The sequence below is a fragment of the Leucopleurus acutus genome (genome assembly GCF_964270905.1).
Source record: "Leucopleurus acutus genome assembly, chromosome: 2".
Lineage (NCBI taxonomy): Eukaryota > Metazoa > Chordata > Mammalia > Artiodactyla > Delphinidae > Leucopleurus > Leucopleurus acutus.
The window spans coordinates 180,903,617-180,927,273 of record NC_139143.1 but is presented as its reverse complement, the minus strand read 5'-3'; the positions used below and the strand labels follow the sequence as shown (position 1 = coordinate 180,927,273).

The 23,657-nt window shown below is 60.0% G+C and overlaps 1 protein-coding gene across 1 annotated transcript; it reads right to left on the bottom strand.

The window, feature by feature from the left end:
* Window positions 1-318: 318 nt before the first annotated feature.
* On the bottom strand, window positions 319-21,352 carry ATP13A2 (ATPase cation transporting 13A2; the record flags this gene model as incomplete). The annotated part of the gene is made up of 29 exons (XM_082833006.1): window positions 21,231-21,352; window positions 14,482-14,576; window positions 14,169-14,351; window positions 13,791-13,849; window positions 13,505-13,619; window positions 13,170-13,246; window positions 11,532-11,609; window positions 11,279-11,348; window positions 10,258-10,392; window positions 10,103-10,169; window positions 9,669-9,800; window positions 8,927-9,082; window positions 8,301-8,411; window positions 8,170-8,216; window positions 7,893-8,081; window positions 6,531-6,737; window positions 5,959-6,054; window positions 5,714-5,873; window positions 5,475-5,595; window positions 5,213-5,337; window positions 4,334-4,494; window positions 4,095-4,211; window positions 3,914-3,993; window positions 3,234-3,386; window positions 3,047-3,143; window positions 1,982-2,205; window positions 1,743-1,894; window positions 544-713; window positions 319-453 (listed from the first exon to the last, which is right to left on the bottom strand). Exons 1-29 carry the CDS (start codon window positions 21,238-21,240, stop codon window positions 319-321), a joined length of 3,522 nt encoding a protein of 1,173 aa, XP_082689132.1. The 5' UTR covers window positions 21,241-21,352.
* Window positions 21,353-23,657: the final 2,305 nt, after the last annotated feature.

Sequence of the window (23,657 nt, the reverse complement as noted above, 5' to 3'; positions counted from 1 at the left end):
GGGCACCCAGGTCAGTGGTATCAGGCAGGCCGAGGCAGGAAAATATTATGACTTTATTTGCTCCACTGACAGTGGCTCTGAGTGCGGTGGTGGCCGCTGTCTCTACATGGGGCGTCCAAAGTGGGGGACAAGGGTAGTTAGCATCTCCCCAGGCGGGGGCAGGGAAGGCTGGGCCGGGCAGACGTGGGACATGAGTGTGACAACCGCCAACCTCAGGGCTGCAGGAGCGATGGCAGTGGTGTCTCTGGAGATGGGTCCTGGCCGATGGCTCAGAAGCAGGGAGATCCAGTGTTTAGGGTGCCGGCCGGCGGGCCTGCGCTACCTCCCGGGCCCGGCGGCCGGTGGCCAGGGCTGCTCGGCCAGCTCCTGCTCCAGCTGCTTGAAGCGCTTCTTGGAGGCCCGTTTGGGCCGGAGCCACCGCAGGCAGCCTGGGAGGCACTGGTCCAGCATGCTCTGCCGGGGACAGGGAGGGCGCAGGGGGCAGCTGTGGCTGAGTCCCACCCCCTGGAGCCCCCTGCCACCCCAGCGCGGGGCGGGCCCCACCTCCAGCATGAAGGCCGCCACGAAGTTGAAGGCGACCAGGCCCAGCAGCAGCAGCTTGAAGTAGGTGTCGGCGATGCTCCTCAGCGCCAGCAGCCCCTGCAGCAGGCCGGGGGCCAGGAGAAGGCCCACCAGGACAGAGCCCAAGAGCACCAGGGCCAGCAGGAAGGGCACTGGGGGTGGGGGAGTCCGTCAGCCAGGGAGCCCCGCACACTCACACCCGTGCCCGACGGGACCCCACAGGCACCAGCCCCACAGCCCTTCCCTCCATCACATCCCCCCTCGCTCCATCTCATCCCCCTCCCTCCACCTCATCCCCCCCTCCATCTCATCCCTCCTCCCCTCCATCTCATCCCCCCTCCCCTCCATCTCATCCCCCTCCCCTCCATCTCATCCCCCCTCCCTCATCACATCCCCCCTCCCCTCCATCTCATCCCCCCTCCCTCATCACATCCCCCCTCCCTCCATCACACCCCCCTCCCTCCATCTCATCCCCCCTCCCTCCATCTCATCCCCTCCCTCCAGTTCATCCCCCCTCCCTCCATCTCATCCCCCTCCCTCCATCTCATCCCCCTCCCCTCCATCTCATCCCCCCTCCCTCCATCACATCCCCCCTCCCTTCATCTCATCCCCCCCCTCCATCTCATCCCCCCTCCCTCCATCTCATCCCCCCTCCCTCCATCTCATCCCCCTCCCCTCCATCTCATCCCCCCTCCCTCCATCACATCCCCCCTCGCTCCATCTCATCCCCCCTCCCTCCATCTCATCCCCCCTCCCTCCATCACATCCCCCCTCCCTCCATCACATCCCCCCTCCCTTCATCTCATCCCCCCTCCCTCCATCACATCCCCCCTCCCTTCATCTCATCCCCCCTCCATCACATCCCCCCTCCCTTCATCTCATCCCCCCTCCCTTCATCTCATCCCCCCTCCCTCCATCACATCCCCCCTCCCTCCATCTCATCCCCCTCCCTCCACCTCATCCCCCTCTCCATCTCATCCCCCCATCACATCCCCCCTCCCTCTATCTCATCCCCCCTCCCCTCCATCTCATCCCCCCTCCCCTCCATCTCATCCCCCCTCCATCTCATCCCTCCTCCCTCCATCTCATCCCCCCTCCCTCCATCACATCCCCCCCCGGCTCTCATCCCCCCTCCCCTCCATTACCCCCCCCAGCACATCCCACCCCCAGCACAGCAGCACCATTGGTGTAGAGCGGCCGGCGGAAGGGCGCCCCCTTGGACACGGCCATGGCCAGGATGAGGTACTGGAAGCTGGACAGACAGAAGACCACCGTGTTCTCATAGTTGGGCAGGTTGTCTGGTGCGGGTACCGTCCTGTTCAGAGGCACGAACCTGGGAGCACAGGGACCGGGAGTCAGGGAGCGGGGGTGAGGAGGACGGGGCATGGGTGGGATCTGGGGTGAGCTCCCTGCTACTCACCAGGGCTGGGCCACGGTCAGGAAGTAGCCCCCCAGCTGCACGCTGGCCACCAGGGCCACCTGTAGCAGCAGGCTGCTGAGCACGGGCACGCTGAGCAGGGCCCCCGGCGGCCGCGCCTGACCCAGAGCCAGCGCCGGCCCCGTGCGGCTCATGAGCACCGCCACCGTGGTGGTGATGACCAGGTCGATGACCAGGAACTGCACATCGCCCAGGTTGGTGTTGACCTGCCGGCAGGGAGGGAGGGCGGAGGGGAGGATAGCTCCTAGTCTGATGGGACAGGCACCAGCCCTGCCCTTAAGAAGTCTGATGGGGAAGCTGTTTTCTTGCCCTGTAACTTGATGGGCAGACAGCACCCTCCTGCCTCTGGGAACTCCCAATCTGATGAAGGAGACACGGCCCTGCCTTCAGGAAGCCCCTCTCCCCGTCTGAGGGAGAAGGCATCCCTGCTGACCTGATGGGAACTACCGGCCTGAGAGGGAGGCTGAGGCTCTGCCTTGTGGAGCCCCAAGGTTTCTGGAGGACACACAGTTCCTGCCCTCAGGTTTAAGGTGGACACAGGGACAAAAGCTGGCGCAAGGCCTGCAGTGCCCCATGGCGTCACCTGTTTCCAGTGCGGGCGAGCAACGCATGCTCTGAGCAGAGGAGTGGGTGATACCCTTTGGACAGGAGGCCGGAGGCACAGTCGAGGTCTGATTAGGGTGAGCGGGGAATGGGCGGATTCATGGGAAAGGGGCAGAGGCCTCGGGTGTCCCACTCCTGCCTCTGCCTCCTTCGCCCCTGCCTGGGCTCTGTCTCAGGCCCCCCTGAAGATGGGGAACTCCCAGAGGACAGGGATGAAACGCTAGCACAGGACAGCTGCTCCCGTTTCTGAGGACCTACTGTGCACCAGCTGCTCAGTGCTTTCATCATCTCAGACAAGCCTCACGGCCGAGGCTCCGGAGCGCCTAAGCCACGCGGCTGGAGCAAGATTTGAGGCCACGCTGTCGCCGCCAGAGCCTGCCGGCCTCCTCACCGCGCTGCTGAGGTCCTCGCCCCGGGCCCGGCATGGGGCCTGCAGATACTCACCGTGTAGAGGATCAGGACAGAGATAAACTGGGTCAGGCTGTACAGGGCCATGTACTTGAAGACGCTGAACGACGTGTCCAGGGAACAACGACCTTCCCTGGGGAGCGGGTATGGGCATGAGGGGGCCCAGGCCGGCTGACGGGCCCTGCCGAGACCCCGCCCCCCACCAGGCCCCTGCCCGCCTCACCTGATGACCATGGGCACACACTCAATGTTGGCCACGCTCGAGGTGAAGGGCGAGACCACTGAGGCCTCGGCCTGGGACAGCGAGATGCCCACGTCAGCCGCCTTCAGGGCCCCGCAGTCGTTGGCGCCATCCCCACACATGCCCACACAGTACCTGCCGGAGAGGGGAGGGCAGGCGTGGCCCAGACTCACGTGCTGCCTCTGAGCCCGGGAGGGCCCTCCTCAGCTGCGAAATGGCCCACCCACCTCCCGGGCCGGCTGGCAGAACCCGGGGACGGCTGCATCCCGACTGCCCGCCGGGTGCCTGGGAAATGCTCAGTAAATGGTACGCAGTAGGTGCTCAGTAAATAGGTGCAATTACAGTGGCCACAGGGTCCGTATCCACAGGGTCCGTATCCACAGGGTCTGTATCCACGGGGTCTGTATCCATGGATACAGAGAGCCGACTATACCACGCCATTTTACATAAGGGACTCGGGCATCTGTGGACGCTGGTATCTGCGGGGACTCTCGGAACCAATCCCCCGCAGATACTGAGGGTGGTGTACTACGGTCAGCAGGACAGACCCGGGGGTGCCTGCTGGGCTCTCTGAGGCTGATGGCTCCTGAACGCCTGGGGTGGGAAGCAGGGACATATGGGCCAGCTGGGCCCCCGCAGGCCCCTCCCCCACAGGCACTCACTGAAGCTTCTGCAGTTCACACACCAGCTCTGTCTTCTGCTCGGGAGCCATGCGGGCAAAGACGGTGCCCTGGACCAGGACCTGGGAGCACAGGGAGACAGGGGAGGGGCTGAGGCAGCCAAGAGGAGGGAGCAGAGCATGGCGAGGCGTGGGGCGACCAGGGAGGTCCGGGGCAGCCCTACCTTGGGCAGCAGCTTGGGGAAGTGCTTCATAAGGACACCAAAGGTGGACCCGCTGAGGGCCAGGTGGCTGGATCGGGGGTCTGGCTCCATGGTGTAGCTTGCAGCCTGGTCAGGATCCTGGGGGCCCGGGAAGCTCAGCTGAGCTCCCCCTGCCCACCCTGAGAGCTGGGGCCCGGGACAGCTGACACAGGGGTGGGGTCATGGGTGGGGTCTGTGGCGGAACTCGGGGTCAGCCTCACCTGAGCCCCGTTCACGGCTGCAGAGGACTCCACTGGCAGAAGCTCGAGGGAGGCAGGCTGGCCCCGCTCAGGCGGGTTGGCGTGAACGATGACCAGGCGCTCCTGGGGGCCCACCATGCCGCAGCCCTGGGCCACGGTGACCGCCGTCTGCAGGTTGTCCCCTGGGGGTATGGGGCAAGGTCAGGGTCCAGCTGCTACTGAGGGGGCCATCCTCACCCTGACACGTATAGATGCGGAAATTGAGGCCGGACAGAATCCGTCTGCCACGACTGGCTCAGTGAGCTCAGGCAGGGTATCAGTGTCTCTGAACCTGGGTTTCCTTGTCTATAAAACCAGGGATCAAAGATCTTAGGAGAAACCGGGAGCCTGGGTTGGAGTTCTACATACACCTTTTTTCTGGCCACGCCATGCGGCATGTGGGACCTCAGTCCCCTGACCAGGGATCGAACCCGTGCCCCCTGCACTGGAAGCGAGGAGTCTTAACCCCTGGACGCCAGGAAAGTCCCCTGAATCTTTCTTTTCTTGCTCCATGAAATTGTCACAACCTTTGAGGCTGACCTAACTTCCCCCATTTCTCAGAGTTGGAAACTGGAACTTGGGGAGAGGTCACCAGCAGCTGAGCTGGAACCCGGGCTGTCCAACACCAGCCCCAGACTCTTTGGAACTCACTCTACTCCTCTGAGCCTCACTTTCCTCATCTGTCAACTGGGGTGACAATGATCACTCAGGAGGGAGACTGTGAAGATACCTGAAATGTCTGGAAAGGACCAGGCCTGAGGCAGGGGCCCAAAGAGATGCCCCGGGAAGGGACGCCAGGCACCCTTATCTCTGCCCGGGATGGGGTAGATTCTGCCCGCCTAACCCAGGCCCTGCCGGTACCTGTCACCATGACGGTGCGGATGCAGGTCCTCCGCAGAGCCTGGATGACGGGTGTCGTCTGTGGCTTTAGCAGATTCTGCATGACTAGCAGCCCCAGGAGGCTCAGCTGCCACTCCACTGTGTCCCTGGGGGGTGGGCAGACCCGGGTCAGAGGCCATGCAGTGGCCACGACCCCTTCCCCAGCCACTGGGCAGGGGCATCGGCCCTGGGCTCTGCCCCGCTCTGCCCTCGCGAGGCCGTAGGCTCAGTGCCCAGGGCCCACCTTGTCAGTTGCTGAGCTGCTTCCATGTTGGGTGCGATGGGCAGCGGCTTGCTGGCGAGGGCCACCACGCGGTAGCCAGCAGCTGTGTAGCTCTGCAGCATCTGGGAGAAGTCGGTGGGCACTGCCAGGGAGAGGCAGGTGTCACTGGGACGGGGAGGTGGAGGCAGCGACACGGGCCGGGCGCCCACCCCATTCCGTGCCAGTGCCGACCTGCAGACTCTGGGGCCCTCCCCCTTCACCTGTCTTGGGGTCGCAGAGGCCTGCCACCAGCTCGGGGGAGCCCTTGACGCAGGCCTCGGGCCGAGCCGCCCCCGGCCACGCCACCACCACGCTCATGCGCTGCAGAGCCGATGAGAAGGGGAAGTGGCTGAGGATGCTGACCGGCACCAGGGGCTCCTCCTGTAGGGTTGGGGGGCAGCTGAGGGGCTGGCCTGTGGAGCCCACCTCTCCCAGCCCACGCCCCACAGGCACCCCCTCAGCTCACCATGCCCTGCAGGTGGAGCTCCTGAAGCGGGGGTTTCATCACCGCCAAGACCTGGGTCCCAAATGTCGAGTCTGCAGCCGATCCCTCCTCCAGGACCTGCGAGGCAGGCAGAGAACACTGGCATCGAGGGGCCGGGTGCTGGCTTGGCCTGGGGCAGCCAATCCTTGGCCCGTGGAGAGAGGCAGTGGGAGACACTCAAGTTAAACTCATGGAGGACTTCCTTCATGGGAGACTAGAGAGAACAGAAGTCAAGAATGTGCGCTTTGGAGTTGGGAGGACCCAAGTTCAAACTCTGGCTTTGCCATTTACAAGCCGCTGGGTGACCTTGGACAAGTTATTCCAAATGGCCCTCAGCCTCAGTTTCCTTCGTGAAGCAGGTTTGAAGCTACCTCCCTGGGGCTATGGGGAGCAGTACATGAGACGAGGCCCGTGCAACAGAGCGCTGGCACAGGGTAGGTGCTCAGCACTAGGCCTTGGCCATTGTTATTCTCGGTGGTGGGCATGATAGAGACGCCCCCTGGAGGTCCTAGAATGAAGACTGGGTGGGCTTAGTTAGGGCTCGGCCTCCTCACCCAGCCAGTAGATTCCACCATCTTGAGGTCCATGGGGTCACCCACTGGGGTGTCCCGGAGCCGGCTGAGGGTGTGGCAGGTGGCCAGTGCCCGGAGCAGGGGCCCCATGGGAAGGCGGCGGGGCTCTGGGACCAGTGGCAGGAACTCCTGCCCCTTCAGGGGCACCACACCCATCACGTCCAAGCCGTCCTCTGTGAGTGTGCCCGTCTGCAGGGGGCAAGAAGCGGGCGGGCCAGTGATGAGTCCTGGGGTGAGCTGCGCCCTGCTGCGGTGGGCGCCCACACCCCTGGCCAGGCGGGGCCCATGGGAACCCCAGGAGCCAGAGCTGGACCTTTGTTCAAGCAGGTCCCTCTGCCAGGCTGTCCTCCCCAGCCCGCGGTGCTTCTTGGTCTGGCGTCATTCCCCAGGGAGTCTTCTTTAACCCTGCAGTCGGGTCGGGGAGTGCTTGCTTGGGGTTCCCGCCCAGGGCCTCTTTACTACTCCATCATTTGTTCACTGTGGTACCAAGAAGAGGGCCTGGCCATGTACAGCTCTCGGTGTAATGAATGAATGAATGAGTGAATGAATGAGTGAACGGATGCCTGCCTTTCCCATACCATATTCCAGTGGCTCAGTTACAGTCTGGCCCCTTCGCTGGCCTGGGAGCTCTGCGAAGACGACCAAGCCCCACCCTTTCAGTTTAAATAACGTCCAAGCTCCACACCAGGGCCCACCCGCCTCTGATGGATCAGGGCTCTGCCCGTTTCATCTTGCCCCCCTCCCTGCTGTTCCCCGAGCCCCAGGCACACCGCTCTGTTCCTCCAAGGAGCCATGAGCCACTCTACTTCTTCCCCTCCACCTTGCCAGCCCTGCTCTCCTCTCAGTGTGGTCCACCCCTCAGAGGTCACCAAGGGACCACAGGAGCCTTCCTTGACTGCCCTCTAAGGGAGTGACCCCCATGTACCACCCATCACATACCCCATTTGCTTCCTCCCCAGAACCCATCACCATCTGCAGCTCTGTGGCCCCTGGTTCACTCATTATGGTGGTGGGGACATCTCTGTGTGGGTCACTGCTGGATCCCCAGTGTTGACAGCAGCCCTGGGTACCCAGCAGGCCCTCAGTGGTTCTCAAACAAACAAATGAAATGAGTTTAGACATTTCATGCTCCAGACTGTGAGCTTGATGCAGGTGGGAGCTGGGGGAGAGGGTGCCTCTGAGTGTTTCCTTCCCAGGACAGGACCTGGCAGTGGCCAGTGTCCGCAGCAGGGGTGCACGGGCAGGCGGCGGGGCTCTGGGCTCAGCAAGCCCTCAGTCAACGTTGCTGAATGAGGGATGTGGGTGTGGGGGGCCTGGCCGTGTCCCCCACCCCACGGCCCCCACCTTGTCGAAACACACCAGCCGGAGCTTGCCCCCCAGGTTGATGCGCATCGGGTGGGTGCAGAAGACGCCCTGGCTCCGCAGCCGGTTCTGGGCGTAGAGCGTGCACACAGTCATGGCGGCAGGCAGGGCGGGCGGCACTGCCACCGTCACCAGGTCCAGAGCCCGGATCACGATCTCGTCCAGAGGCACCTGGCAGGGGGCACTGTGAATGCCAAGGGCCAGGCCGGGTGGGCCCTGGGCCCCCAGTGGCAGCCCCCGCCCGGCCCCCAAGGCTTACGTGGTTGCGGTGCAGGATGAAGATGCTGTAGATGGTGCCGAGGAGAGCTGAGGAGACAGCAAGGGGCTCAGCGGGACTGGGGACGGGGCTCCGGGGGCCACTGGCAAAGTGGGGTGCGGGGGGCCACTCACCCAGGACGGAGAGGGCAGCCACAAACTTCACGCTGTGTTTATAGAACTTGAAGTTGATGGGCCGGGGATGCAGGATGGAGCTCACCAGGGCCCCTTTAGCCGTGCAGAACCCTGGGAGGAGATGGGGAGACTGAGGCAGGGGAAGCTGAGGGTCAGGATGACCCCACCCCTCCCCCACACCACCCACACCTCTGAGGTTGTAAGGCATGACGCTCCTGGGGTCAGCAATCACCCAGTGTGGCGGTCACACGGGACGGCCACAGGCCTTGCCCAGCCTTCATAAGCTTAGTAAATAAGGAATTAATAGTACCATCTACAAACTGGGTGGTTTCACTTAAAATCCAGATGTGTGTCTTTCGCTGAAAAATGTCAAATCTGGTGACACACTGGGTCCCTTTCACATGTGGCAGGGGCCTGCTGGAGATGTACAGCACTGCTCTCTTCTTAAGGGATGCGCTCCTTCCTTCTTGCCCCGTCCCTGCCCACTCCAGCCAATCCCAAGTAGGGGTGGGACGTGCCTGAGTCGCACAGCAGGGCAGTGGTAGAGGTGGGTCCTGCCCGGCTCTGTGTCACCTGTCTTCTAGGTGCTGGGCCCAGCATCCCTCCCCACTTCCCAGACTCGTTACCTGTCTGGGTCACCACTGCCAGGGCATGGGGTCCTACAAAGGCCCGGGCCTGCAAGATGAGGGTCCCACAGAAGAGCGTGTGCCGCTGGTGGGTCTCTGGGAAGTAGGGCACCGGTCCCTCCGGCAGGGCGGTCTTCAGCACTGGAACGCTCTCCCCTGGGAGGGATGTGGTATGAGGCCCATGCTGGTCCCTCCCACCAACAAGACCAAGCCTTATGCCTAGAACTGTTACGGAAGCCCCAGGTCTCATTTAACGCTTGTAACTGTGTGTGAAGAAATCACTGCCCCCGTTTTACAGAGAGGTACACTGAGGCTCAGAGAGGGCAAAACACACAGACACAGTGAGACAATCCTGGGACGTGTGCAGCCAGTTTCCAGGAACCAGCTCTCAGGGGAGCCAGAAAGAGCTGTGAGCATACAGCATGGGCAGCGTGGGGGGCCAGGGTGGGGGCCGGTGTTCTCCTTCTGTTGGAGTTATTTTGTAACGAGCTGTGTTACTTTTATAGTTCAAATAAGATATTGACACGAGAGGGCTTAACCTCTGTAAAGCCCTGAGCTCGCTGCCTGGCAAAGAGTAGCAGTGCCTCACCCAGCATCTGCAGGGGTAGGACCTGCTGAGGCCGGGACTGTTACCTGAGCAAAGGGAAAAGAGAACTCCATCTAAAAGTTCTGACACAAGGCAGAGAGGCTCAGGGGCCCGGCAGGGGGGATGGGAGGCTGCTGGCCAGGGGCAGGAACTGACCTGTCAGAGAGCTCTCATTGACCATGCACTCGCCAGCCACCAGGGCAGCATCGCAGGGCATCAGCCCCCCCTCCTGGGGCAGCACCAGGCAGTCTCCCGGCACGAGCTCACTGGAGTCGACCCATTCCTCCTCTTCGGGCAAGCAGGGGCCTCAGTATAGCCTGAAGGGGACTCCCCCACTGCCTCCCCCAGCCTTCGTCTCTCCCCTAGCCTCTCTCCCTCCCCCAGCCTCCCTCCCTCACTCAGCCTCTCACCTCCCCCAGCCTCCCTCCCTCCCTCCCCCAGCCTCTCACCTCCCCCAGCCAGCCTCCCTCCCTCCCAAGCCTCCCTTCCACCCCCAGCTTCTCGCCTCCCCCAGCCTCCCTTCCACCCCAGCTTCTCACCTCCCCCAGCCTCCCTCCCTCCCGCACCTCTCACTTCCCCCAGCCTCTCACCTCCCCCAGGCCGGCACACGCACACCTGTACAGACAGCTGGACCATGTCCCTCAGAGTCTGGCTTTGCTGTGGGCAGGGGGACAAGCAGGGAGTGGGTGGGCGGAGGTCTCCTCGGACACCGCCTGCCCTGTCCCATCCGCCTCACACCGCACACCTTTCTGGTCTTGTGTATCGACACGCAGAGGGAGACGATGGAGATGAGGAAGATGCACAGGGCGTACCAGTAGTAGTAGTCAGCCAGCCACAGCCCGATGCTGAAGGCCTGGAACCCATAGTAGGGGTTCAGTGCCTGGGGGAGGGGCGGGGAGGCAGCGTCAGGGCCCAGGTCCCCCAGGGCAGCCCAGCCGCAGGCTGGGCCTCCTGTGCCCACGGAAGCAGAGGGCCCGGCAGTTGCCGAAGGACTAAAGCCAGGCCTGTCTCCTGGTCAGTCCTGTCCAGATGTCCCTTGAGCCAGCAGCTTCTTTGCTCTAAGGAGGACACACGGGTGTTTACACGCCAGGCCCCTGCTAAGCACATCATCTAAATGCCATACGATGGTGAGGACAATTCCACAGGGCAGATGCTACCATCAGCTTCATTTTACAGCTGAGGAAACTGAGGCACAGAAGGGTTAAGTCACTTGCCTAAAACCACACAGCTCCCAGGTGGCCGACTAGAGTTTACATCAGGCCAGACTCCAAGGCCTCCTCTCTGCCTCACAGGTGTCTGCCCCTGGCTCAGAGGGCTGGGATGTTAGCAGTGTACTCTAGGTGTGTCCAGGTCACTGGCTTCCCTTTGTCCCCATGTGACCTTGGCCATGCCACGTCCCCCACTCTGTAGCTCCAGTTCTTCATGTGTGAACGGAATGTCCCTACCACGAGGCTGTTGGAGCGTGAAAGTGGGCAATGCACGGAAAGGACCCAGACTCTGGAGCCTGGCGCTTGGCACATAGCAGGAGCCCAGGCTGTGTGGGTTTGTCTCTTGGCCTCTAAGCCCCAGTCCCAGCCTGGACCAGAACTTCCAATTCCTCTCCCTGAGCTGACTGGGGCTGGTTCTGAGACAGTTCTCCACCACGGAGAAGAGGACAGCTGGTACTATCTGCCTCTGTAAGGGTGGCCCAGAGAGGGCAAGCCCCTGGCCCAGGTCACACAGCCAGCTCAGGCCAGAGCTGGGGCGGGGCCCAGGGACAGCCCTACCTCGTCCACCAGCAGCTGGGGATAGGACTTGACTGGTACACTGATCACGTTGGGGCCGTAGATGGTCTTCCTGTAAGAGGAAAAGCGGCAGGGCCATCAGATGGAGGGGCCGTGGCAGCTGGACCCTCTAGCAGTCATGGAGCGCCCTACTTTCCAGCTGGGGAAACTGAGGCCCAGAGAAGGCAGGTGACTGGAAGAAGGCCACACCCAGCAGGGCAAAAGAGGGGGCCCCAGCTCTCAGGGCAGCACCCACCTCACGGTTTGGTCCTGGAGGCTGAGGCCGGTGCTGGAGCAGTGGAGGTCGTCACAGGTGCGGCCGTGGTCCAGCAGGCTGGGAGGACGGGAGAGGCACTCGTGTGGGTGGTGGGGTCTGAGCTCTGCACCCCCCACCCCTCCTGGCCCACCTCTGCCACACCGAGCTCCCGGGAGAAAGCTGGTCCCTCACGAACTCTGGGCCTAACCTTCTCCTTCTGTTCCTCTGATCGGGCCCCAAACCATCTCACCCAGGAAAAACGATGAGAGATGATGATAATACTTAACAGTGACAACAGTCGCTATTATATAGTGACGTTTAGAGCTTTCTTTACAATGATGCCTTCTTAGGTAAGTCACTTAACCTCTCTGGGCCTCAGACTTCTCATCTCCAAGATGGAGACGGTGACAGCATCTCCCTCACGGGGCTACGGGTGGATTAAATGAGATAAGTTTTGCAAAGTGCTTGGACGGTTCCTGGCACTTACTAGGTGACAAAGGTCAGCGATTTTTTTAAATTTTTTTTTTGGCTGCGTTGGGTCTTCAGTGCTGTGGCGGGCTTTTCTATAGTTGCAGCGAGCGGGGGCTACTCTTCTTTGCAGTGCACGGGCTTCTCATTGCAGTGGCTTCTCTTGTTGCGGAGCATGGGCTCTAGGCATGCGGGGTTTCAGTAGTTGTGGCTCGTGGGCTCTAGAGCGCAGGCTCGGTAGTTGTGGCGCACGGGCTTAGCTGCTCTGCAGCATGTGGGATCTTCCCGGACCAGGGATCGAACCTGTGTCCCCTCCGTTGGCAGACAGATTCTTAACCACTGCGCCACCAGGGAAGTCCCACGTCAGCGAGTTTTGCTATTCCTCTCACGTAGCAGAGGCTGTTGGTGCCCTCCCCACACCCCCTTGGAATTCACGTCTGTGCGGTGCAGCCTCGTACTGGAAACACCTGTCCTGGCTTGAGGGCTTCTGGCTGCATAAGCATGGTCTGCCCGTGAGCTAGGAAGGCCGAAGTTGTGCAAGAGTTCATGTATTCCGCAACCGGTAACGGTAGGAAGGTGATGGGTACGTACCCCCTGGCTTCCTCACTCCTTGGGTGACGGCACCCTGAGGTGCGTGCTCTACACTGGCTCAAAGGGATCCCCAAGGGACTGTGCTCCAGGCGCCCACGTCAAGCCCCCTCCACCGGCTGCCTTCTCTTCCCGGCCTCACTTCCCCTACGTCTCCTGCCATCACCTTGCAAACAGATTCCCTGCACTTGAATCCTCGTCTTGAGGTCTGCTTCTCGGGGCTCAAACTAAGACATAAGCTGAGCTCGTATTTATCAAGCACTTAGTAGGTGGCAGAGCAGGTACAAGACGCCAAACAGAAGGTCCAAGTCCAGAGCTTACGGTCTGACTCACAGCAGTGTTGCCACCTCAGGCCAGGTGCCGTGCCAAGCCTTACATGACAGTAACATACTTTACCCTCGAAACAACCCTAGGAGGCCGGGATTCCCTTCATGAGCTATTTACAGACAGGCTCAGCGAGTTGAGGGGGCCAAGGCACAGAGCTGAGAGGGGAGTCCAGGCTGGGCCACCTCATGCCACCTTCTCTGCCCAATGCAGCACCCGCTGTGGGCGTGGTGTAGCGTCGCCGGCCCTGACCCCTACCTGACTCGGCAGAAGGCCTGCTGGGTCTCGATCCAGACATAGCGCTGGCCCCGGAAGAGGTAGTAGCGCAGCGTCCGCTGTTGGGTGGGAGAGAGGAGAGGTGGGCTGGAGGCGGCCCCAGGAGGAGTGTGTGGGGGGCGGCAGGGCGATGGCACAGAAAAGAGGCGGGAGAGGCATGGAGGGGTAGAAGGTGATCGGCCAGCATCCTGGACGATTGGGACGAGAGAACCAGAGGCGCCCGGAGAACAGCTGGAGTCCAGTCCCCATCGTACAGGGTGTGAATCTGAGGCCCAGAGACAGGCAAGGACTTGTCCAGAACCCAGCTGTCCACTTACTGCCTCTTCGGTCCTGTGGAGCTGGGCGGTGTCCTTCCATGTCCCCTCTGGTAGTGTCCCCACAGCTGCCTGGCTCCGGCCGTCCTCCGCCTGGGTCTGTGGGGGCAGCTCCAGGCTGGGGACGGGGGTGGGGTTACCGTGGAGCCCTGGGAGCTGCCCCAGCCCCTCCCCATCCCCACAGAGCCACCTTCCCTCTCTCGGATGGGAGGCCCCGGGATCAGAGCCTTCACGGGGGGAGGGCACGGGGAGCAGGGGCTCCTGGGAAGGGGCGATGGGGCTGCCTCACCTGTCTTTGCTGATGGCCTCAGTCTGCACCTGGACAGTATAGAGCTGCCACGAACTATCCTGGAACACGGAGGTGTGGACTCAGTCCTGGAAGAGACCCCTCCCCTCCCCGGCCCCACCCGACAGCCAGGTGGCCCCTGCTGGAGGAGGCAGGGATCAAGGATAGAGGTGACCTCCTCGGAAATCACCCACCCCGTCCCGTCTGCCCACTGCTCAGATGGGAAAGCTGAGGTCCAGGGAGGAGAAGCACCTGTGTAAGGTCCCACAGAACGTCAGCGGCCAGGTTGGGCTGAGAACCCGAGCACCCTCCGCCCCGCAACCCTGAGCCACCGCCACCCCACTCCAGCTCCAAGCTCGCCCCTGCTCGCCCGTCTCTCACCTCTTTGTCTCTTATTTCGATAACGAGGGTTTCGGCACGGGCCAGGCTGCACGGCTGGAGCCGCAGCCGCACCCGCCACATGGGCTTCCATCGGAAGAGCAGCAGAGGGATCCCCGCCATCACCCAGACCACGATGTGATAGCCGATGACCCTCCATGGACTGCCACAGTAGCCGCTGAGCCTCTGTGGACACGGGTGAGAGCAGGCCAGGGAGTGGGGTGGGCGGGGGCTGGAGGAGGAAGCCAGGGTATCTGGGTGGGCCTGGGTACCACCCCCACCTGGAGTTGCCCCTGCCCCTCCCCTGCCCACGTACCACGGATGAAACTGAGGAGCTGAGGGGATCTATAGATGTCTCTATCGTCAGGGTCCCATAACCGGCGGGCGTGTTGCCCACGAGCGGGCTGCTGTCTGTGGACAGAGGGAGAAATGTCATTGGGGGGGGTTGGGGGGGCTCCTCCTTCTTTCTTTAACCACGACTTAAGCACAGTCATTTTATAAATCTGGTCTGATAAATCCAGTAACTCGAGTCTTCACGGGTCTGTTACTGGGCTGTCCTGTGGGTCCTCACTCGTAGGACCTTGTTTCCTTGTGTGTCCGGCGATTTCTGACTCAGTGTGGGCGCAGAGTCGGGGGACGGGGCCTGTTGAGCACTTTGGGCTTCAAGAGCACCCCCACACACCTCCAGCTATTAGCTTCCTGGGAGCTCTGTGTCCCACGTTCCATCTGGTCTACACTCTGAGGGCAGGGACAGGGCTGCTCATCCTTTTTCTTTTTTTAGACGTCATTTTTATTTATTTATTTATTTATTTTTTGCGGTACGCGGGCCTCTCACTGTTGTGGCCTCTCCCGTTGCGGAGCACAGACTCCGGACGCGCAGGCTCAGCGGCCATGGCTCACGGGCCCAGCCACTGCGCGGCATGTGGGATCTTCCCGGACTGGGGCACGAACCCGTGTCCCCTGCATCGGCAGGCGGACTCTCAACCACTGCGCCACCAGGGAAGCCCTATTTATTTTTAATTTATTATATTTTTTAAAATTTATTTTTGGCTGCGTTGGGTCTTTGCTGCACGTGGGCTTTCTCTAGTTGCGGCAGGGGGGCTACTCTTCGTTGCGGTGCGCGGGCTTCTCATTGTGGTAGCTTTTCTTGTTGCGGAGCACAGGCTCTAGGCACATGGGCTTCAGCAGTTGCAACATGCGGGCTCAGTAGTTGCGGCATGCGGGCCCTAGAGCGTGTGGGCTTCAGTAGTTGTGGCGCGTGGGCTCAGGAATAGTGGCATGCGGGCTCTAGAGTGCAGGCTCAGTAGTTGTGGCTCGCGGGCTCTAGAGCGCAGGCTCAGTAGTTGTGGCTCGCGGGCTCTAGAGCGCAGGCTCAGTAGTTGTGGCACATGGCCTTAGTTGCTCCGCAGCATGTGGGATCTTCCCGGACCAGGCATCGAACCTGTGTCCCCTGAATTGGCAGGTGGATTCTTAACCACTGCACCACCAGGGAAGTCCCTGCTCATCCTTTTTCAACCTTCATGCCCAGCACAGGCCTGGCAGTGAGGAGATGCCGAGAAGTCGAGTATGGACTGATAAAATGTCAGGGCAGCCATGAAAGGGGCAGCTTCACTCTGAAGGTGAAATGGGGGAAGGAGGAAGGAAGAACCCAGTCACTGGGGGTGGGCTGGAGAGGAGGGTTGAGCTGAGAAAGCCCCCAAGGCTCAAGGAGAGAAGCCGCTATGTGCCAGGGCCCAGCTGAACAGCTGACAGGTTCCTTCTGTGAGGAAGGGCCCACTATCACCCCCATTTTACAGATGGGTAAACTGTGGCTCAGGGAAGACCAGTGGGCATCTCTACTGTAGAAACTCTTTTTTTGCTACTGCCTCCCCTGCTGTAGTGCTGCGGTCCTAGCAGAGCAAGCAGGCAGTGGGTGTTCTGGGGCCCGGGACGGGGTGGGGCTCATGGCCTCTGTCAGGGTTTCTCTAACTGTGCTCCCTGGACCTCTTGGGGAACCTGTTAGACATGAAGATGCCTGGGCCCCTCCCAGACCTGCTGGCACAATGGCAGCGGTGCTGAGCATCTGCATGTTTCCCAGGAGCCTCTGGAGAAGTTCACTAAGGGGGATGGGAAAGCAGGGAAGGTGGGGGGCAACCTGCTGGTTTTCTGGGCTCCCTACTCCTCCTCCCCAACCAGAGCCCTGCAGAGGCCTGATCTGAAAGTTCCACCCAATAAGCCCAGGGTGTCCCAAGCAACTGCCTGTCACAACATCCCCAGCCCCTCAGCTGTTCTGTCCCCACACACTTAGGTTTCTGCAGCTTCTCCAAGCCCCAAAGCAACCATGATAGTCAACATTTCCCGAGGCCCCACTACGTGCGGGCTCTGCTCCTGGTCCTTCTTACATGGCTAACTCAGTGACCTTGCCATGTAAGCACAATAATTATCCCCTTTTGTTTTTAGCTGTACGCGGGCCTCTCACTGCTGTGGCTTCTCCCGCTGCGGAGCGCAGGCTCCGGACGCACAGGCTCAGCGGCCATGGCTCACGGGCCCAGCCGCTCCGCGGCATGTGGGATCCTCCCGGACCGGGGCACGAACCCGCGTCCCCTGCGTCGGCAGGCGGACTCTCAACCACTGCGCCACCAGGGAAGCCCCATCCCCTTTTTATAGAAGAAAATTAGGCTCAGAGAAAATTAGGCTCAGAGAGGTTAAGGAACTTGCCCAAGATCACACAGCCAAGTACATGGTAGTGTCAGGATACAATCCTAGGCAGGCTGACTCCAGGGTGGGGTTTTTTTTTTTTTTTTTTGGCTGCACTGGGTCTTCGTTGCTGTGCATGGGCTTTCTCCAGTTGCGGCGAGCCGGGGCTACTCTTCATTGTGGTGCGTGGGCTTCTCATTGCGGTGGCTTCTCTTTGTTGTGGAGCACAGGCTCTAGGCGCATGGGCTTCAGTAGTTGTGGCACACGGGCTCAGTAATTGTGGCTCGCCAGCTCTAGAGCGCAGGCTCAGTAGTTGTGGTGCATGGGTTTAGTTGCTCTGCAGCATGTGGGATCTTCCTGGACCAGGGCTCGAACCCGTGTCCCCTGCATCGGCAGGCAGATTCTTAACCACTGTGCCACAAGGGAAGTCCCAGGGTGGGTTTTAATTCCCATCAGACCACGCAGAGTCTGTTCTGTCCTATCGCAGCCCCCCATATCTCCACATAGGACTGTGATAATAATTACTATGGTAATTACCATAATAAGAACAGCCAATATCCATTAAGCCCTTCCCAGGTGACAAGAGCTGCTCTAACCCTCCACGCAAATTAGCTCATTTAACCCTCTGGCAACTCGATGAGGGGACTCTTATTTTTCCCATTTGTACAAATGAGGGAACCGAGGCTCAGAGTCACAAAGGCCCCCTGGTAACTGGTGGAGCCAGGAAGTCAGAGCCCAGATCTTGTGTTTTGGGGGCCAATGTGGGCACTTCCAGACAACAGGGCATATGCCCTCTGCCACCTGAGGCCTCTTTCAAACAAGAGGACTCAAAACCCAAATTAACCCAAGCTCCACCCACGGTCAATCCCTCCCCTGTCCACTGGGTGACTCAGAAAATATACGGAGCTGCCACCAGCTCCAGAAAGGGCCTGGTCTCTGGGGAACTCACACACATACACACGAAGCCTGTAGCTCTCAACCATCCTGGTGTCTGGCCAACGGTAAAGTCTCAAAGCCAGAGGGCAGGAGGCCTGGTCAGCCTTCTGCCCTGGGGCTCAGAGACCTCAGCCTGGGTCCCCAGGGGTGGTCCCTTCTGCTCTCTGGTCCCGGCCAGTCCAGCTTGTGAGGGAGGCTTGTCAGAGCACGATTTCCTTCCCTTCCTGACAACAGCCCGCAGACAACAGCCGAGGCCCTTCTGCTCCCTGGTGTGTGTGTGCTGTGCAGGGGCGGGGGAGGCTCGCCCTGGATCCTGTCTTGGGGGGCAGAACCACAGGTATTCAGGGCAACTGACCCGGTCTGGCAACCTGGGTTCTCAGGTCCTTGGCCACCAACAAGCCCCAGCCCTTTTCTTGTCCCCTCCTCAAAAGGCCACAGTCCCAGCTGTCCTTCTTGCCGAAGCCCCTCACCAGCCCTGGAGACCTGCTCCTTGAGTGGGTCAGGGCGGATAGTTTCACCCCCTTTAGGGCTCTTGTCGGGCAGTTTCTGGGGTGTAAGGAAAAAAAGCACCTTAGGGGGGACTTCCCTGGTGGTCCAGTGGTTAGAACTTCGTGCTTCCACTGCAGGGAGCATGGGTTCGATCCCTGGTTGGGGAACAAGATCCCCCACAAGCCCTCAGTGCGGCCAAAAAACAAAAACAACAACAAAAAGAGTACCTCAGGGCTATCAGGGGCTGACACAGGCCAGGCACCGTTCAGGGCTTTACACACATCGATTCATCCATTCCTCACCACTGTGAAGTGGGGACTACTTTTATCCCTATTTTACAGATTAGGAAACTCAGGCCCAGAGAGGTGAAGTAAGCTGCCCAAAGGCCACACAGCCAGCACGCGGTGGGACGTGGATCCAGGCAGTGCGGCTGCAGCGTCCACGCTCTTAACCACGGCACTACCAGCGCCATCGCTGTCGTCCCCATCAGTCACTGTGCTCCTGGCTCTCTCACAAATGACTCAGCCTCTCTCCAGGCTTCCGTTTCCCATCTCTAGGATCATAACCCCAAAGTAGCTGGCACATGGGGTGTCTGAAGTTCCTGAAGCATGGCCTGTACAGGAGGGCATTGCTGGCTCCCCTGCCAAGGAGGTGTGGCTTCCACTCTGACCCATTTCTCAGGCTCCCCTCTACATTCCCATTGCCCTGTCTGAAAACCCACAGCTGTGCCATTGCTCCCCTGTGTGCACTCAACAGCTCTTCCCCGGGCCTTCAAATCCTCAGGCCAGCAGCTGTGCTGGGGATGGGACTGCAGCGTGCTGCACTGACCCCACGTGGGCCACTTTGCTCCTGCCAATCTGCTTTCCTCCTGCAACAATCAAGCAACTTATCTCATTTTACAGATGAGAAAACTGAGCCTTGAGAGAGGCAGTGTGCCCACCAATTTGTCTCGCAGCTGGAAGGGGCCTTGCTCCAAAATCCTCTCTGCCCACCTCACCCCCACCCACTGACACTAACACATCAGGCTTGCACAGGTGTCATCGCCCTCCTGCTCACACTGCCTGGCATGTGGCTGGGACTCAGGAACCATTTATTGAATGAACCAATGAATGAAGGTTGTACACCTCACGGACATAACAGAGCACGGGAGCAATGGTGCAAGAGTCCGTGTGTCCACCTCCTGCCTCTGGGTCAGCTGGGAGGTGCAGAGGGACAAGCCTCTTCTTGAAGGGCCCTGCCAGAGACCATCTGGAGCTGCCCTCACTGGATCACTTCCCCCAGGACCTAAACAATGTTGCCTCTGGAAGTTCTTCCTTGTGTCTATCACACACCCATCATTTCACAAGGATGCTCTCCCCGTCAACCTGGGGAAGGAGGCAGTCACATCTGTGGAACACTCTAGTCTCCCAGCAAGGTCAAGCCCAGGGCATGCTCTTGCAGAACATCTGTCAAAACACTCAGAAGGGATGGCAGGGATGTCTCCCCAGGGATGGCACAGGAAGGTCGGAGCAGTGTCTGATCTCTTCTGGTACCACCAGCTCAGGCCAGCTGCTTGGGAGGAGAATACTTTCACAAATGACTGACTGCATTGGTCTTCTGAATAACCGCGACTGATCTTCACGCGTAACCCTCTGAGGGAGGGACTATTACCATCTCATTTTACAGTTGGGGAAACTGAGGAACACAGTTTCAAAATCCCTTGCCCAGGGTCATACAGCTTGCAAGGGGAGAAGCTGAAAATGAGTGGGTCTAAATGAACACATTCCTCTCAGTTCATCCTCACAGCCACCTCTCCAAAAGTACGGATTAGGATTCCCATTTAAAATGAGGCACAGAGGTTGATTAACATGTCCAAAGTCACACAGCTCTGAGTGGTCAAGATTAGACTTGAACCTAGTCTGACTCCCTGGCCCTGGGGCAATGCCACGAGTACTGCAGAGCGGAGGGGCTGGCGTCAAAGCCATTTGGGAATCTCTTGTTTCCTGCGGAAGCACGGGTTTCCTCCTGATGACCTGGCAGAGGCCCAGGGCAGCACTGCTGCCTCCTCCCTTGTTGTGCTTCTCCTGTGGCCAGAAGCTCCTCTCCTGGGCCAGGCTGAGTGTGAGGGATAATCTGCCAGGAGCTCCCTGATCTTTGGATCTGGAGTCCAGGGACCATATGTCCTCAGCCTTTCCCCTTCCTCACCCTGGGTGCACCCTAGAGTTGGAGGGGGGGATGGGGGGGAGCAAGGTGGGAGACCGGAGGGAGAGACCTGAATGAAGGGTCTGCAGCTGCAGAGAAGATGCTCAAGCGTTGGTGGCCCTTGGCTGAGGTCTAGGCTCTGAGTGACCCACGTGGAAATGAGACCCTTCTAAACGCGAGAGGTCTGCTGGCACCCTTTGCAGCAGGTAGAATTAGACTCTGGAAAGGGTGGCCTCCAGACACAGGGCCTGGGACAGGTAACATGGAGGGTGTGGTCCCTGGACCGGCGTGCTAACAGGCTTGCTCTGGGGGCCTGACTCAGGGGATCAGGAGTGGCATTTGTGCCCCAGGGCACTCCGATCCAGGGACTCAGGAGCCCTGGCTTCTCCAACCCCATTCATTCATTCAACCAAGAGGAACAACCGCTCAGAGGCCCTGGATGCGGCGGCCTCCACGTCTCTTCCCCCACCTGGACATCCGTCACCGCGCGGGGACACTTCCCTGCGCCCCGCCACCGCGGCCCCCGGATTATCCTTTCGCACGGCGGCGCCAGGCGCTTCCTCTCCCAGGGCTTTAGGAAGGCGCGGAGCGGACGGCTCTGCGCGGTGCCATCCCCGGGCTCCTGGCCTCTCTGGGAAGGGGGAGGGCACGGGCGCGGGGATGTCCTGGGGGCCGCTCCCTCGGCCCGCGCCCCAGCGGTGGGGGTTTCCCCCCACGACAGATGCGACGACGGGCGGTCCGGGGACCGCGCCCGGTTCCTGTCGGCTGGGGCTGCGCGCTCACCTGCGCTCATGGCGGCTCCTCGCGCTCATCGCCGGGCCCGGGCGTCGCGATGCCCCGCGGTCGGGGCCGAGGCGGAAGGCCGGGGGCGCGGGGCGCTGCGGAGCTGGGCGGCCCGGGACACCTGCAGGACCCAGCGGCTGGAGCGGCGGCGAAGGTGCCGCAGTCAGGCTCTGCGCACCGCCAAGCCCCGCCCCGCCCTCTGCGGCCCCACGTCCTCCCGCGCGCCGCGGGGGCTGCCGGGATTTGTAGTCCGAGGCCGCTCCCAACGCGCACGCAGGGGCGGGGCGCCGAGAGACAGACGTGACAGCCCTGGGACAGACTGACACATAGAGAGGAGGACACTCAGGGAATCCGACAGGACAGCCCTCAGACACATGAACACATAGACACAAAGGGCTGGAAGGAGACAGAGCTGCGATGGAGAGTAATGGTGGGGGAGAGACTCCAGAGGGGAAGCAGGGAAGGCCTTGACAGTATCTGGTCCATACCGAGAACTCAGTACATACACTTGATAAAGGGGTACATATCGGCAGGACTTGCTGATGCATGGGAGGTGGAGGTATAGGAATGGAATCAAAGATGCCTCTCCTCCCTGGGTTTTGGTCTGAGCAGGTAGGGGGTGGTGGAGCCGTTCGCTCAGCTGGGGCAGGCTGCTGGTGGAGCAGGTTGACCACCTGGGGGATGGGGCTGGCTTCACTCAGTTCAGGTGAGAAGACCTGTTTCTTCTGCTGATGCCTCAGTGAGGGCAGCCTACTGAACTTCTCAGAGCCCCTGTTTCCTCCTCCAGGGCTTAGCTGGATGTCTGGCAGACCACTTAACCAGGGGAACCCTGATTTCCATGGCAGGCAGGATGGCTAGGTTTGTATAAATGACTTGCTCGATGCCCTTGCCAAGAGGCAGTGTGGTACAGTGGCAAGTGGCTGGGCTCTGGCACCAGAGAGACTTGGGTTTGGATGTGCATCAGTTGCTGTCTAGCTGTGTGAGCTTTAAAAAGTCACTTTCCCTCTCTGAGCCTCTCTGCTCATCTGTGAAATGAAAGCTGCTGGAAAGATGAAATGGGGGGGCAGGAACTTGGCAGAAGCCAGTTGCTTTCTTGAGATCCTGGTGCTGGGCTACAAGCTTCATAAAAGCAGGGGGCTTGGGGACTGCATCGCAAGATTGGTCCCTCATTCTTCATATTGCTACTTGGCATTTAAGAGACTCCATCCTCTGAGCCATCTGGGAAGGAGCTGCACCTGCCGCTTGGTCCATGTTCTTCATGAGGCGGAAACCAGACGAAGCTTCCTTCCAAACCACAGAGGATGTGGAAGGCCTCGCCTCTGCCCAGGGTTACCTTTGGGGAAGTGGCCCTCACTGTGGTCATCTGGGCGGTCTGTGGGCTGGGCTGCAGTCATCTGTGGGCTAGGACCCATGGAGAAGACTCCCTTCGGGGGCTGTTGCTCCCTTGGGGGCCCACAGGAAGGACATAATATGCCTGGTCCTGCAACCAGGTAGGGTAGGGAGAACCCAGAGAAAGAAAACCAGGCACGGCTTTCTTGACATAAGAGAAGCCGTCTTTTGTGATCTAAGCCTGGCCACAATCCTTGACCTAGAACAGGTCTCAGTAATTAATGATCTTAAGGGAACAAAAGAATAGACAACTGTTATCAGGCAAGAGAAGTAACAATAGCAAAGATAGCAGTTGTAAAGACTCCCAGTTCTGTTTCAGTGGTGAAGATTAGCCTGAAATGCTCAACTGGAACCTGAGGGATGATGATGACCTTTTCTGACCCTCGTGACTTCAATCAACTAAAGCTTGGACTCTGTCGAGCACCCAAGCCCCTTCATGAATAGGTATGTACCCTTAGCTTAAAAATTCTCCAGTTTTGCTGTTGGGGAGACACTGCTTTGGGAGAGATCCCGGGGTTCTCCTTACTCGCTGCAAAGAATAAATCCTTCCTTCTCCTGACCTTTGCCTTGGTTGTGTCTTTTGGCTCGACACCTACCAAGAGGTAAACCCAGTTTTTGGGTAACAGTCCGAGTGGCAAAAAGCTGGAGAATTCACTAATTTGTACTGGTTTATTCTAGAGCATTGCCAAACTTCTCAGTTTCTCTAGTTTCACTAGATTTTTGCAACAGAAGGGATTTTCTCACCTAGTGACAAACCCCATGACAAGATTATGGCTGTCTAGACACATAAGGTGCAGTTTCAGCAGTCTGTCTTGTATATAGTTTCCCGGGCAAGGAGGAGGCTGGGAGAAAGTTTGAGTGTTGGGAGTCAGCGGCACACCCTCTGGCACCCAGCAGTCAGTGTGATGTGGGAGACGAGAAATGAGCATTTTTAGTCTTGCACAGATAATCCATCCTCTGAACAGGAGGTCTCTAACTCTAGCCAGCTGTGTCGGAAATACACCAGTTTTCAAGTCCAGAGAGCTGTGAATTAATCAC